General features: G+C 35.1%; 3 protein-coding genes across 4 annotated transcripts; 1 reads left to right on the top strand and 2 right to left on the bottom strand.

Moving 5' to 3' along the window:
• The first annotated feature begins 218 nt into the window (after positions 1-218).
• On the top strand, positions 219-4,214 carry LOC111202360 (gamma-aminobutyrate transaminase POP2, mitochondrial). The gene is made up of 19 exons (XM_022695122.2): positions 219-473; positions 971-1,053; positions 1,144-1,228; positions 1,330-1,402; positions 1,501-1,598; positions 1,750-1,842; positions 1,938-2,011; positions 2,105-2,143; positions 2,228-2,316; positions 2,393-2,469; positions 2,553-2,627; positions 2,730-2,777; positions 2,881-2,964; positions 3,052-3,139; positions 3,227-3,305; positions 3,446-3,539; positions 3,631-3,709; positions 3,794-3,909; positions 4,012-4,214. The coding sequence occupies exons 1-19, from the start codon at positions 429-431 to the stop codon at positions 4,087-4,089; spliced, it is 1,497 nt and encodes a 498-aa protein (XP_022550843.2). The 5' UTR covers positions 219-428; the 3' UTR covers positions 4,090-4,214.
• A 1,931-nt stretch (positions 4,215-6,145) lies between these two features.
• LOC111202359 (60S ribosomal protein L27-3) lies at positions 6,146-6,736 on the bottom strand. Its single transcript, XM_022695121.2, has one exon. The coding sequence runs from the start codon at positions 6,661-6,663 to the stop codon at positions 6,256-6,258; it is 408 nt and encodes a 135-aa protein (XP_022550842.1). The 5' UTR covers positions 6,664-6,736; the 3' UTR covers positions 6,146-6,255.
• On the bottom strand, positions 6,146-8,634 carry LOC111201964 (cysteine-rich and transmembrane domain-containing protein PCC1). 2 transcript variants are annotated; one of them, XM_022694313.2, is made up of 3 exons: positions 8,383-8,634; positions 8,110-8,251; positions 6,146-7,881 (listed from the first exon to the last, which is right to left on the bottom strand). In XM_022694313.2, exons 1-3 carry the CDS (start codon positions 8,411-8,413, stop codon positions 7,836-7,838), a joined length of 219 nt encoding a protein of 72 aa, XP_022550034.2. In that variant the 5' UTR covers positions 8,414-8,634; the 3' UTR covers positions 6,146-7,835. The 2 variants fall into 2 exon arrangements, with proteins under 2 accessions (XP_022550034.2, XP_022550035.2); XM_022694314.2 differs by having other exon boundaries at positions 8,110-8,242; positions 8,383-8,554.
• Positions 8,635-15,930: the final 7,296 nt, after the last annotated feature.

Genomic DNA, 15,930 nt, shown 5'->3' with positions numbered 1-15,930 from the left:
ACTACAGTTTATATCAGTACTGAAAATAATTTAATTCTTTATCTCACCATTACCACCATATGTTATTATGCTAATAAATCTTACATAAATCAATCATAATTAATTTTCTCGTGCTAACTTTATGCAACCAAATTTGAAATGTGTATATTTCTTTTATCTACCAGTTGGCCTAGTTGGTGCGTTTTATGATGGCTGCCAAATTAAATATTTGTCTGAATAAAAAAACTAAAATAATGTTTCCAAATAATAACAATGACTCAATGACACGTCATAGTTCAAAATCAAATGGAACTCTCAGAGAGGTTATAATAAGACGATGATGATGTTGCTCCTCGTCTGTTAATCAAAAACCAATCTAAAAAAAAACGCTCACTCTCATTCAACAGGTTCATCTTCTCTGTTTCTTGGAGCTTCTGTCTTACGGAGAAATGACAATGATCAACAGCCTCCGACGGATGGCTCGTTCCTCTCAGGTTCTCTCCTCGATACCATCGACTTTCTCTTCACTCGCTCCGTTCGATGATCTTCTCTTAGGATTTCTAGATAGATGATCTTCGATTGTTTTTCTTTTACCTAGAGATATTTTTCACGAATTTAACCGAAATCATTTGTTCTCTGGTCGGCAGCACTCGTCACAGTTAGTGCTATTAGTAGTTTAGGATTCAGATGAATTGTTGAACTGTCTATTTTATTTATTTTCTTTTGGAATAACCAAATTGATATTCCCATCATTGACATGGATCTTGATGAAAAAAAGGAGTATTCTTTTTCTTTGTTTTTTTGGGGGGGATTCTCCAGTAATCAGGGAACCTTTTTAATTTATTTATATAATAATATTCCAAATAGTGATTTCGAAGGAATTTTACTTTTATAGACTAACTCAAAAAGTTGATTTTGATCATCATCTTTCATAGCTCAAACTAGTCCTTACTGATAAGATATATCTCTCCTCTCTCTCTCGTATGCGCAGGTTACTTTGCAGAGCAGGTATGCTGCTTCTGGTTCGAGGATCTTTACTACAGAGGCTTCACCCCAGAAGCAAACCATAGTTGGGTCAGTTTTACACTCATGATTTCTGTAAATTACCAAAGCCTTAATGAGCTTGTTATGAATAGTGGAAAAGAGCTATATTTTTCTAAGCAGGTCTAAAGGGCATGACATGCTGGCACCTTTTACCGCTGGGTGGCAGAGTGCTGATTTACATCCTTTGATCATTGCCAAATCAGAGGTGATCCTTCTTCTTTTCTTTTTCCTTTTTGGATACACCATTAATACTTTCATCAGTGTTGAGTGTTAAAAATTTTCTAAAAACTTTCATTATTCTTACAGGGAAGTTATGTTTATGATGACCATGGCAAAAAGTATCTTGATTCTCTCGCTGGTCTATGGTGTACTGCCTTAGGTATTTATTATTCCTCACATTCCTTCTATCACTTTCTCTTTGTACATGCATGCATGGATCCAAGCTTAATTTGACTGGTATCCAAAATCCTTGTATAGGAGGAAATGAGCCACGCCTTGTTTCTGCTGCCGTGGAGCAGTTGAAAACCTTGCCCTTTTATCACTCCTTTTGGAACCGTACTACTAAGCCTTCTCTGGTACTCAACACTTTTCCTTCTGTTATCATTATTATTATGTGTTTTCTACAGTCTGCTGCTGCTTTCAGTGTGCTGTTAAGACTCAGTGCAGCATACTTGATAGATATATAGGAGAATTTGATCACTGTTGATATCTTTTCTTGGAAAACAGGATCTTGCCAAGGATCTTCTAGACATGTTCACGGCTAATAAAATGGCCAAAGCTTTTTTTACAAACAGTGGATCAGAGGCCAATGATACCCAGGTTTCCATAACTATACACCGTACCTTTATCCCCCTGTTGCCTAAGAAGTTGACCTCTAAGATTTTTGCTCATAAATCTCATGTATGTTTATGCAGGTCAAGCTGGTATGGTACTACAATAACGCACTTGGAAGGCCTGAAAAGAAAAAGTTTATCGCCAGAAAGAAATCGTAAGAAAACGATATTTGCTTGTCATATTTGTGTGCTTGACTGTGTTTTATAAGATCTGAATGTTCTTATAACTGCGGTGCTATGATCTTCAGGTACCATGGCTCCACTCTAATATCAGCAAGTCTGTCCGGGTAAGATAAAACATAGTACCTCTTTAGAAGAAGTGCCAAAGATTTTCTTTTTTCTTATTAACAAATGTAATCCATTGTTTTCAGCCTTCCAGCACTGCACCAAAACTTTGATTTACCTGCACCGTTTGTGCTCCACACAGATTGCCCTCACTATTGGCGTTTTCATCTTCCAGGTATGAGTGTGACTCTCACTTCCGCTTTACAAGTTAAAAGTAATCTTTGATTCTAACCTTTGAATCGTTTGTCCAGGTGAAACGGAAGAGGAGTTCTCAACCAGATTAGCCAAGAATTTAGAGGATCTCATCATTAAAGAGGGACCAGAAACAGTAAACATTCAACTGAAATTGCCATCCTTATGCATTGAAGATAATGTTGGCATCTCAATCTAACATAAATGTCTTCTTACTAGATTGGTGCTTTTATCGCTGAACCAGTCATGGGTGCTGGTGGTGTGATACCTCCACCTGCTACTTACTTTGAGAAGGTCATTTTCATAAACTTTGTTGGTACTAAGTACATTTAGCTATGATTATGCTATTTCTTGGTAATAATGTACCAAGTACATTGGTCTCTTTCTGTATCGCAGATTCAAGCAGTTGTTAAGAAGTATGATATCCTGTTCATTGCTGATGAAGTATGTGCATATCTAATTGAACCCATGTTCACTATTATCACTCCAAAATCGATCAAGAAGAAAAGATACCGTTAAACCATTTGAATTTTGTTTGGCCTTTAAGGTGATATGTGCATTTGGAAGGCTTGGAACAATGTTTGGCTGTGACAAATACAACATCAAGCCAGATCTTGTATCATTAGCTAAGGTGAGATCTTGCAGACCGATTAGTAGCCTTTTATCCTTGTTGGCAAATTTCCCCGGACGATTGGTAAATGTTTAAATACATATGCAGGCACTTTCTTCAGCATATATGCCGATTGGAGCCATTCTTATGAGTCAAGAAGTAGCAGATGTCATTTATTCTCAAAGCAACAAGCTAGGTACGTTTTTAGTTTTGCTCAACGTTGGTAAGACTCCAATGTTCTCATCTTAAAAACCACTTTTTTTTTTTTTTTTTGGTATTTCAGGTGCTTTCTCGCATGGATTTACTTATTCTGGTCATCCAGTTTCATGTGCTGTAGCGATTGAAGCGTTAAAGATATACAAGTAAGTTTGTCACTTTGCTAGTTCATTCAAGTGTGCTGAGTTTAAAACTGTAATTTGCCAAAAGCTCAAAATCTGTCTCATAGTGATTAATTTTCTCTTTTATTTATCAGCATTTTCTGACGTTGATATTCATATTACAGAGAGAGGAACACACCAGAGCATGTGGCCAGAGTTGCCCCAAGGTTTCAAGATGGTCTTAAAGCTTTTGCCAAGACTAGTCCTATTATTGGAGAGGTATGTATAGTTTCTCTTGATTGATTACTCACCAGCTTTTCTTTTCAAGTATTTTGATTGAACAGTTGGGCATTTTTGTGATAATTTTCAGATAAGAGGAACGGGTTTGATTCTCGGGACTGAGTTTACAGACAACAAGTCACCAAACGAACTATTTCCACCAGAATGGGGTAAAAAACACAAAAACAAAAAGAGTCTCCTAAACTCATTTAACTTACTAAGATTCTTACACCATTCTCAACTGATGTTACCAGGTGTTGGCGCATACTTTGGAGCCGAGTGCCAGAAGCGTGGGATGTTAGTCCGCGTTGCAGGTGATAGCATAATGATGTCTCCACCGCTCATCATCTCACCTGAAGAGATCGATGAGGTGAATTTACGATTCTTGAGCTATTTGTCTGACAAATTTTGTGACCGGTTCCCTTCTTTTTATTTTTCTCCCTCATTGGGTGTGTTGTTATTATTTTGGCAGTTGATAACTATCTACGGGGAAGCATTGAAAGCTACGGAAGAGAGGGTAAAAGAACTCAAGACTCAGCAAAAGAAGTGAGAAGCAAAGTTACCAAAAAAAAGTTGTTTAGAATCTCTCATCTCTCTCCTTGGACTGTTTGCCATTTGCTTTACACAATTCACAGTTCAGTTATATTCATAATAAAGCATCCAACTTTGACTCCATTTTTCTCGAGCTTTTCACCACGTGAATGCAAAATGGCGTTAAGGGTTTAGTGATGACAAAATCATAAACAATGCAGAGTATCTTTTAATACGCAAGTCTTAATTAGTGAATTCTGTGATGAATATATACAACAAACACACCTGAGAAGTGCCTTATGATAAAATAGACTGGTTAGGTGGGCGAGACCAGGAGGAATATGGCCTGACAACTGTGTTATGCGATAAGCCTAGCGACTCTGAGCTGAATCAGATTCGCCGCCAAAGATGAAGGAATGTTGCCATCTTGATAGATTTAGCACCATAAGATCTTTCACTAGAGCAACTGATCCAGGGATTTCTCCACGGACACTGTTTCATGAAAGACCAAGTTCCATTTCTACTACTTTATTCATAACGCTGTAGAAGACACAGAGGGGAGGGTCAGCTGATTATGATTGAAAAAGAGCTAATGACACTGCAACAGAGAGTAAAGGTGCAAGAGGCATGTTTATGGGGAGAGTTTAATACTAAACAGACTTGGCTACAGATTCGATCGCAAGGTCTACGTCTAGACTGGACTCGGTGTATTTGGTTTTCGCATGCAACTCCAAAGTATTCAGTTATCAACGGGTGGATGGGAAACTGGTCCACACACCACACAAGCCAACACTTCATGCATTCTCTGCAGTGCTCCAATAGAAATCATATTTTCTTTGAGTGTGGTGACTGAAACTGAAGCTTATGGATGTGCACTAGTCAAATGAATGGAACATGATTCCGGGTTTTATTTTATGCTGGACAGTTCTAGGAACAAGACCACCCTTTTTCTCACTCTCAGTTTTTCAGACAACTTATCCATTACTTGTGGAGAGTGCGTAATGGTAGGCAACATGGCGAACAGAGTATCCCTTCGGGCTTGGGCTCGACTACAAAAGGCAATAGACAAGCAATTTCGTAATCGAATATCATCGATTTCAGCTAAATGAGAGAGAGGGAGATGGAATTGTTGTTTGTCACAAGATAAATATTAGCTCTTTCTGATTATAGAGAGTAGTTTCATGTTTTTTTCAGATTCTAGATAATTGAAAACAGAGTCGCGCCATCGAAAAGCAGTCTTTTTAATAGGTCAACTTGTGGATTTTACAAGAATTTCAACCTCAAAAGAAGAGCAATGTGACTGAGTTAAGAAGTTTCCCGTCTAATAAATGGCTGTAACCAACATCGAGTGTCCTTAAACTGCTGCTGTTGAGAAATACACTTGCCAGTTTTCGACTCCAGTGATTATTGCCAAGCCTCGAGGATAAAATTCCATTCAAATCAATCGCACTAGTGTTGTTTACAAATGCCAGAAAATACCAAAATCAAGTGGTTACCGAAAAATGAGAAAGATCAGGTTCCACAAGGTTTAATTTGAATATTAATTGGCTTTGTGAAATTGTTTAGCTTGGTCCTTGTGTTCTGTTCGTTCAGATGATAAGTGGAAGAGACATTTGGAAGTGGTTGACATAAAATCTTTCTTAATGACTCATTTGATCTTTATATTGACATTGAGGAAATGGAAAACCAAAAGTTCATTTTTACCTAATACAATAATTTATAGTAATGTTGTTGATCAACTTCTATCTCTAAGATAAATCAATAACTCAAGAGTAACAACTTTAAACATGCTTTCAGACAATCAAAGACAGAAACTAGAGTGGAAAAACATTAGAAACACGTCATAATAAACAAAACCAATTCTAAATCTATTGTAACAAAAGCCTATACGTTTTAATCATATACTAATTGAAGAAAAACGAATCCAGAGAAACCCCATTTCAAGAACAAATCAATCCATCATTCTAAAACTAAAAACCAGATTTTATCAATTGGGGTTTTTCAGCTAAACTATTAAACCAGTGGAGATATATTAATTAAAGCACCAATATAGGAAATGATCATAAGAACAAAACTTCCAGAACAAAATTTCAAACCATCAAGTCTTAAACCATCCAAAACATGTTCCACAAACTACAAAAGCATACTGTAGATTCCATTACAAAAAAAAGAGAATAAAAGGTTCTCAGAACCTGAGCTTGGTGAAGAACCACCTGTTCTTTCCAGTCTTGAACCTCTCCTCGAGCTTAGCCTTGGCCTCCTTAAGAGCCGCCACCTTCTTATCCTTCGAAGACAGTGCTTCGAGAGTGGCCACTTCCTTCAGATCCACGTCAAGCGTGTAACGAGTAGGCATCAGATGCTGGTAATTCACCACCTTGATGAAACACTTGACCCTCGACTTCTTCGCCGTCTTCTTGGCCGAGTCCTTGCGGATGACCTTGCTCGGGTACTTCTTGAGTCCGGCTACGAGGCAGTGTCCGTAGGGACGCTCGCGGTTTCCGTCGTCGAAGGATCGGATGATCACCGCCTTCTTGCCGGCGTAACGGCCTTGAAGGAGGATCACCGCTTTGTTCTGCTTTAGAAACTTAACCATGGCTCCTCTTCCGGCGAAACGATTAGTTGCTGAGAGAAAACGACGGAAGGGATTAGGTTTTTGGTATTTATATTGTGTGCTACGAGGAAACCCTAAAGGCATGAAATGCATCTAAGTCGGCCCATATAACATGGGCTGGGCCTAACGAAATCACTATTAAGAAGTTTGGGTTTACAATATTAAGGTCAAAATCTTAACACAATATTACGGTTTGAACTATTTTTTGGTTAACAAAAACTAAGTTCAAACTTCACTTCAGAGTATGATATCAAGATATTAATTCTGTTCCAAACATTTTTTTAACTAATAAGTCCCCCAGTTGTCCGTTGATCAAGTGATTCCAAGACTGCTGAATTTGCAAAAACTAGCTCTACACAGTGGCGGAGCCACAGTATTGGCACATGGGTCAACGGATCCGGGTGGATTTTCTGTTCAAAAAGTTTTACTGGTATAATTCTATAAAAGCTATGTAACTATTGATAATTTTAGCTAGATGGCCCCCGTGAAATATGTTAATTTTTAGAGATTGACCTTCCCAGATGAATTTTCTAGCTCCACCACTGGCTCCGCATGAATTCGATAGTTTCGAGAAATATCATTTTATTAATGTAATATTTTAATTTTTTTGTATACTAATTTCGTTTGAACATGTGATTTTTAAGTTTTACTTATACTTGTCTTGTTGAATTAACTCCGTAACTGTTTAACAGTAACAAAATTATATATCTTTTGATACATCCCTATATATATACAACCGTGGTCTGCACTTGAACGTGACATGTGTTGGTGCATGTTTTTTCTATGAGGTCGTTGTGTGTGATTAGATAAGTGTTAGAAATTTTAAAAAGAAAATAAAACATTTTCTCACCTAATTATTCAATTTGGGTTAACCAGACCCAATCCTCTCGTTTAGGTCATTAACAATTGCGCGTGATGAACCCTATCACATCCATTTGGTACTAATTGACTTGTTTTATGGATGCAGTTCGACAACCCAGATTCACTTTAGTGTATAATACGTTCACTTAATATACCCGAAACATAACAACGACAACCATCCACAGAGTATATTCCACATATATAGAGAGTAATTATGTAAAACAACTATCATCAAATATAAGCTTCTTTTTATTACAGCAATAATTTGCATAAAAATTGTAAACTCCGGAGTCTCAGAAGCATGCGTCCAGAACACAACAGCAGCATATGGCAGCACAACTGCCAAAAGACAAGACCACTTAGATTAGTTGTCCATGTTTTCTCTTTACAATTTTTATGTAGAGATGCGTGAGTTTATTTAAAATAGCAACAGTTTCTGAAAACCTAAAACACACAACATTTCTTTTAGCAACGTACGTAACAGTCCATGGTTTAATTTTGAGTATTTTGCAATAAATTGATCAACGTATTAATCATATAAAGTAAATTGAAAGAATATGTATATACCATCCTTTCCAAAACCCATCACCCTTAGACTTCGTCTCCACTGCGGCCGCAGGAGGATCACCCAACATCACATCTCTTGTTGGATAGCCTATCGGCGGGGGCCCTGTGTACGGCCTCTGTGGAGGTTTTTCTACTACATCAGCTAAAAAGAATAGTAATTAAGTTACATAACTAATTAGTGTTTATGGACTACCTGTTGGAAATTAATACGGATATCGATATCGATCTTCAATTAAAAAATTGACTGAAGAAGAGACTGAAGAAGAGGACTACCAGAAGATTGGTTGTGATCGGTTTGGATCATTCTAACTTAATGATAAGCTGACGGGAGCTGAAGATTATGAAGAGGAGATCGAGTGTTGTGGTCTTAATTTAAAGTAGACGAATATTATGAAGTCTTATAAGAAACTAAATCATTTATACTAGTAGTTATCAAGGGTTGGTGATCGTATATATAAAGACGTTATGAAGACGCGGACGAGAAAAGCAGGTATGGACTTGGTAACATTATTGGAGTGGTTGAATTCAATTTATGTATTATAGAATCTTATAGTGTTAATAATAGTTATATATTATGAAGGTTTTTTCAAGTTTGAATTTTTTATCTAAATATAGTTCTTAATTAATGAATCTAGTCTATTAAATTAGAGTTCTATTTTTATCTACTTAAAATTTGTCATTTTAAATTTTGGATTTCACATTTCATTAGAAATAAACATCTACAAAATTTATTGTTAACAATTAATTGATTGTTTTTATATGTATTTGATTATCCTATATTTTCTGAAGTTGTGCCTATATAATTATATAATGTGTTAAATAATAATAAATTTAAATTTTCATATACAAATCAAAATGTTTAGCAAAATAAAGTAGTGTGCATGACTGTATGTAATCTACTTATCGTATACATTAACAAGATATCAATTTTTTTAATAAAAATGTGTGTAATGTGTTAAAATGAAATACAAAGTTAATGTTTTGATAATGAAAATACAAAAAGTAAGTTATATATAAAATTAAAAAATATATGTGCTTTGTGCGGGTTAAACTCTAGTATTATATGATCCAATGGTCGACACGATGTTATGTTTGAAAACTAACGTGTTATGAAATTTATTGTGTTTGCGTTTATGATTATTTGATTCATGGTTATTATTTCATAACTATATATACTTTCATCGAAACTACTTTACACAAATTTATGAAATCGTATGGTGTTTTAATACTTGTATTTGATATTTTCATCAAAATGTGAATAATTCTCTTAATATATATTGACATTTATGTCTGAAACAACCAAAAAATGTACTAACGACGCCGTGTTTGAACGATAAACACCTAACTCATTAATTTACCAAATTTTGCTATGGTCCTTAAAATTACGCGTAAACTGTTTGAAATTTCTAAAGTATTAAAAATTCGGTTTTCACTTGTAAATTTGAAGTTATACGTTAACTAGAGCATTAGGTCTTTGAAAATGAAAGAATATTCACTAAAACATTATAATCTTTAATGCTACGTACTAGAGCTCAATTTTGATTTCGCGACAGAAAAATATGAAAATTATATATGGGTTATCATTCATTGAGATGGTTGAGATATCACTGTTAGGTATACTTAACTTTTTCATAAATTTTTTATTTGTTTGAAAGCCCTCTAAATAAGTGCGTATTAGTTAAGAATCTAAGGTGGCGGCTTAAAGGATAATGACGCAATTTCAAAATAAGGAGACGATGTGATATCATTTTGAAGAGAACGTGTAGATGTGGTTATTGAACCACTAGGGCACTATCTTGAAGATTCGCGCTTTTCTTGACATTTTTGGTGCTGTAATTCTTGATCTACATGTAACAGTACCACTGCTTCATATTTTCTTTGCGTTCTTTTAAAAACTGACAAACTGTGCTTGAATTTAGTTCACATTTTATTTTATGGTATTGATAAGAAATTTGTAGAGAAAACAGACAAACATACGCATCATCTTATTTATGATGGATTTGAAAGTTGAGACACTAATCGATGACTTTCTTGCTTCTTGTAAATTTCTCCCTTCGTTTCATTAATTATTTTCACACTGATTAAAAATTTAATTAAAATATATTTGTGTTAGTAATAAATACATTTATTTAACTTATGTGTCTTTTAGATAAATAAAATTAAACCATTTTGTAATTAAATAAAATTTAAATATGTATTGGAAATCTATAATAACATTTTTTGTGGAACTAGAAAAAAATTAAAATCACACTTATGATTAAACAAAAGAGGATAGTGTCTAAATTTATTGAAGACACATGCTTTATTGTTTTTATAAAAATGCTTCCTCATTTAATTTATGTTAGGGCTTGATTTTAAAACAACATTCTCTTTTTAGTGAGGGAAATTGCATTGTATAGGCTTTAAACAAACCATAATTCAATGTGTAACCAAAAGCCATATATCACATATACAATGTGTCTCTTATACATAATATTGCTATATTATTTCTACATATAACCGGTGAAACCTGCAATGGAAAATAAATAAATTAATAATAATAACAGAAAAAAGTAACTAGTGGCACTTTGAAAGTCACAGACCCTTTCATATTTACTTTTATCTTGATAACTTTGTAGAATGTGAATAGTCATCTTCCCATATTTGTATCACCGTCTCTATTTACGGCGTTGCTTCACAAAGCCACCATTCGTTCAAACGATTATGCTCGTGCCGTCGCTTACCGCTCTCGGCTTCTGAAATTAGCCGAGTATACAAACCAACTAACAGGGTCGATGTCACGAGTGAGAGGATAACCTGTGAGTAACAAGTCATTTCTCCTACAATGAGTTTCTATTGACTCAAAAGTTGTTTTTCTTTTTTGATGGTGTTTCCCTGTGAAATCTACTTGTTTGTTAGGTTTTGCTTCTCATGTTACTCAATTAGTACATAGTATAGTTATTTAAAATGTCTATAGAATAGTATATTGTTTCTATGTTATTTTATATAGAATAATCTCTTATCATGTTCATGGAATAACCTTTAATTTTTGAATATGTAACAATGAGTTCATCTCAAGGACATCATTCACATAGAATAGGGCAACATGCATTCTACATTATTCTATCGTGTTTTATAAATCATACATATCATTAAGTACTTGTATGGTTGCCCATAGAACTTGTGTTACTATACTGTCTCACATAGAATGGATTCAGTTGTCATACTTATATAATGCTCTTTGAAAAACTTTTGCAGATGAGGTCCATACATTTTTTGTAATGTTTGTTCATTACCCTCTCCCGGAAGTTGGTAACTGATAACGACTTAAAACTTTGGTGGCTATTCGTGGAAAAGCCAATCCGGTATGCCGTACAAGTGACTGGTCTCAACTGTGGTGAAATAGTTGTCTTCCACGATGAAGAAAAAGAGAAAGGTTAAGAGCGAGGGAAGGGATATGTTATTGTATTATTTAAGATATAATCTACTTTATTCATATATTTATATACTATCTATGAAATAGAACAGTTTGTTTTGCTCTTCAAATTCAACAATTCTCATATTTGTAATGAAAGATTTAGGGATACAAAAAAAAGTACATAAATTTGAGAAAGTATTGGACATTGGGTCTCATACATTTTTTGGTGTGTCGTCACTGTCTTTTCCTCCTCAAGCTCGCCACTCATAGTCTTCTCACCTCTTCTCTGTTGTAATACACTATTTGTTTTTTTTTTCAATTCTATTTGACGAACGTAAAATAGAAATGCAATTCTACAGTACATAAGCATGAATTATGTTTTGTTGTTGTATTATTGATATGAATATTGGTTTATATATGTATATTGATTGAAACTAAACATTTACAAACTCGATTTTAACATTTAGTTAACCACACCATTCAAGTGTAAACTTCACACAAATTTCTATTATTTTATTTATAATGATTATTTTACATTTAAAATAGAATACTACAATGAATGATATATATTGTATAGTTTAATATTACATAATATAATTTATTATTACATATTATTATGTATTTTTAAGATTTTAAGATTTGGGTTTAGGGTTTATATTTGGATTTAGTATTTAGTGATTAGAGTTTAGAGTTTAGAGTTTAGTATTTGGAAGGTGGGGGGGGGGGGGGGGTTGAAGTTGGGGTCAATATTAACTTCTTCATGCAAGCATAGACACTTCATAATTTCACCAACATGTACTATTTAAATTTTTAATATTTGGGTTTAGGATTTATATTTGGGGTTTAGGGTTTAGTGATTAGAGTTTAGGATTTAGTATTTGGAAGGTGAGGTTTGAAATTGAGGGATTGTGGGTGGGGTTAAAATCTTATACCATTTCGATAATATGATATCATCAGCTCCATCACCTATACTATTTCGGTGATAAAAGTTGTTCTTCCGTTCATCATGTGCTCCACTAGAAAGATTTAGCAGTAAATAGTATACTCATGATCGCTAATTTCTATGCCACCGGTTTCAAGTGGAATAGTTTTGGGATCAAGTAGTCCTATACTATGTCAGCAGTATGAAACAGCACATTCAAGAACTTTTAAGTCATGTGTTTGTACTTTTCAGTTCGTTTGTGCTTTTCGGTTCGTTTTAGATACAACCAATGGATTCTCAAACATCCCAAATTCGTTCCAGTGATCATCTAAGTTGGCACCATCAGCTCCATCACCTATAATATGTATGCGGTACGTGGATAAGCTCATTAAATTCTGTCTATATCTTTGTTTGTAGACGTCATCATTTTTTCTCTTTTGCTAATTGGATACCTGCTGATGAAAGGGGTATAACCAGCTCATAAATGGTGTAAATGTTAGTTTGTTAAATATGTCAAAATCAATGTCAAATACTTAATTTCTATTTACATTTTGGTTGTTGAGCAAATTAACCCTTTTACTAAAGTATTATTTGCACATAATTATCAATCAGAAGCAGAGGTGGGCGATTCCGTATATGCCAATCTAATCCACTGGGTCACTCACAAGAATTAGAAAATACTTTTAATTAAGAATTATAATGAATTTATTTTTCCTATTATTTGTCCACTAAAACTTGGACAAATGGGATGTGTCATGTGTGTTCATAAGAAAATGATTGATGGGAGGTTCTTAGAGTACGATTCTTACCGAAATATAAGAAACTGTCTCTTAACTTTTAACTAAAAAATGTAAAAACCGGCTCTTAAATATTCCGCTAACACTACAAGAAAACATATTTTTTACTAGGGCAGTATTCGTTGTAAATTCGTCGTAAACGGGGTGTTACGACGAATTAACGTCGAAAGACGTTTCGTTGTTAAACGTCCGTCGTAACGGAGGTTTCGTCGTAAACGACTCGTTACGTTTACGACGAAATATATTCCTCGTAAAGTGCAGGGAAAGGATTCGTCGTAAACGACACGTAAGCTTTCGTCGTAAAGCCCACGTAATTATTTCGATGTAAAGCACACGTAAATACTTTCGTTGTAAATCACTCGTAAACATTTCGATGTAAAACCCTCGTAAATATTTCGATGTTAATCACTCGTAAACATTCGATGTAAACTCCATGTAATGTTTACGAGGAGTTTACATCGTTTCTTATTATATTATTATTAATTAGTATATAATAAATTTTAATTTATATTTAATATTCAGAATTTAAAATAATTTAAATTTTAAAACGAAATATGAAATTGAAAAACATATTTTAAAAAGTCATACAATAATATTTAAATTCATAATACAAACAGAAAAATAAAAAAACTACATATTCTCGAAGTAGTTGGTGGGGTTGCTCGGCTGTTGACGGGTTGGATCGGACTCTTGGGGATCTCGTGGTGGCATTCCAAGAGCGGCTCGTCTCTCACTCAACATTCTTTGCATAACCGGGTTTCCCACGGCCATCACGTCTAGCAAATCCTCAAGAGAGTCTAAACGAACCTGCTGGCTATCCATTCGAGCCTTCATCTTAGCAGTCTCTTCATCCCGTCTCGAAGTGTATGACGAAGTTGCCTTTGCAACTTCGTTAACAGAGCCTATACCGACTATCTGTCCCTTCTTTTTAGGAGCCACCTATAAAATCAAAACATATATTAATATAGTTAATTATGTTAAAATATTTAAAATAATGTAAACAAAAATTTTAAGTTGTACCTCTTCGAAGATTCTGTCGACCTCTTCGGTGGACAATGTGACTGGTAATCCATCGGGAGACTCCTGGGTTAGTTGCGTCTCCCGTTCTTCAATCCGACGAGCCACTGTTTGGAAGAGTTTCTCAGATGCAGGATCCACAAAAACTCCGTCGGATGTGGCGTGAGTCATCTTGAATAGGTCAGACAGAGAAGGTAAGACTTCCGTCTTCTCGAACTACAAAAAAAAAATTAAATTAAATATTATAAATTATATTAATTGAATATTTTAAAATGTATATTTAAAACAAAACTTACAGCTTCTAGACGGACTCCTGCATGAGGTTTTTGTCCGGTTCTGTGAAGCATGGGCAAATGACCATCTTTATCCTTCGTCCTTCGAGAAGCCGAGCACGAATTGGCCTTTTTTATCGAAGAGGGGTGCTCCCAATAGGCGATGAGACCATCCCACACATCCGTCGTGAGCTCAGTGGGCTTTCCCTCATACCCGTAGATCTCCCACTTGTCCTTCCAATCAAAGACTGTGTTGCAGAGGCGTATCTTTGCCTTTGCAACGAATTCCGCCTTCACCCTCTCGGTGATTCCCAAAGACCAATGCCACTTTTGCTGAAACATAAAAATTTTGAAAAAATTACAATTAATAATAAATATTTAAAATATATATATATATATTTAAAAGTGAAAATTTAATTAAATTTAAAAATCTTACCGGAAAACATTTAAACCACGTGATCTTAACGTGATTTGGTGTCTTGCTCCAGTTCGGGTATGCCCCGTCGTAGTAACCCTTAATCGTCGCCGAAACGCTCCGGCTAACACGGTTGTTAGCCCCAAACCTGAAAAAAACAATTTAACCGTTAGAAAATAAAAATTAATTAAATTTTAATGTAATAAAAATTAATAATTTACCAATAAGTTCCTCGGGGTCTATCGGGGTCTAGAACATCCAAACTCTCCCGTCCAGACTGGGCAAGCAAATCTTCCACCGTATATCTCGCGAATGGAGCATATGAAGGCACACACAAATCCGGATGAACTGCACCTTCTGGGACAGGCTGAGGTGGAGGCATCTGCGGTGGAGGAAGAGGTGGAGGCATCTGCGGTGGAAGAGGAGGACTCGAAAAAACTCTCTGAGAAGTCTGAGAATCTGGAACTGCATCGGAAGACGATGGACCGGAAGAAGATGTACCAGAACCATCGCCAAACAACTGGGCATAAGTAGGTGCTGCTAGTTTCCTTCTAGGAGCCATCTAAAAAAAATTTAAAAAAATTTAATCAATTATGACGACATAATTAAAAAATTATTCCGTTACCTAACTAATCACCTAAACTATAGTATTCCGTCATCTAACTAATCACCAAAACTAATTATCTAACTAATCACCTAAACTAATTACCTAACTAATTAATAATCTAAACTAACTTAAAAAAAAAATGGAGGAAAGAGAGTGTACCTTAGAGGGAGAGGAGAGGAGTTTGGGAGGAATGAACGAGGAAGCCTCCTGCAAGTGCTTCATGGACATTTGCTGGAAGGAGCTCGGCAAAAGAAAATGGAAGTAGTCGTTGCATAAACACATGACAATCATGACTCTTCATTCCGGAGAACTTTTGACCTCGTTCAACACATCTTGACAGATTTGAAACATAACCATCAAGAAACTTAACTTCTGATGCAACCCAGTCAAACAA

Source organism: Brassica napus, chromosome C1 (assembly GCF_020379485.1).
Source record: "Brassica napus cultivar Da-Ae chromosome C1, Da-Ae, whole genome shotgun sequence".
Lineage (NCBI taxonomy): Eukaryota > Viridiplantae > Streptophyta > Magnoliopsida > Brassicales > Brassicaceae > Brassica > Brassica napus.
This window is presented reverse-complemented; position numbering and strand designations above follow the sequence as displayed.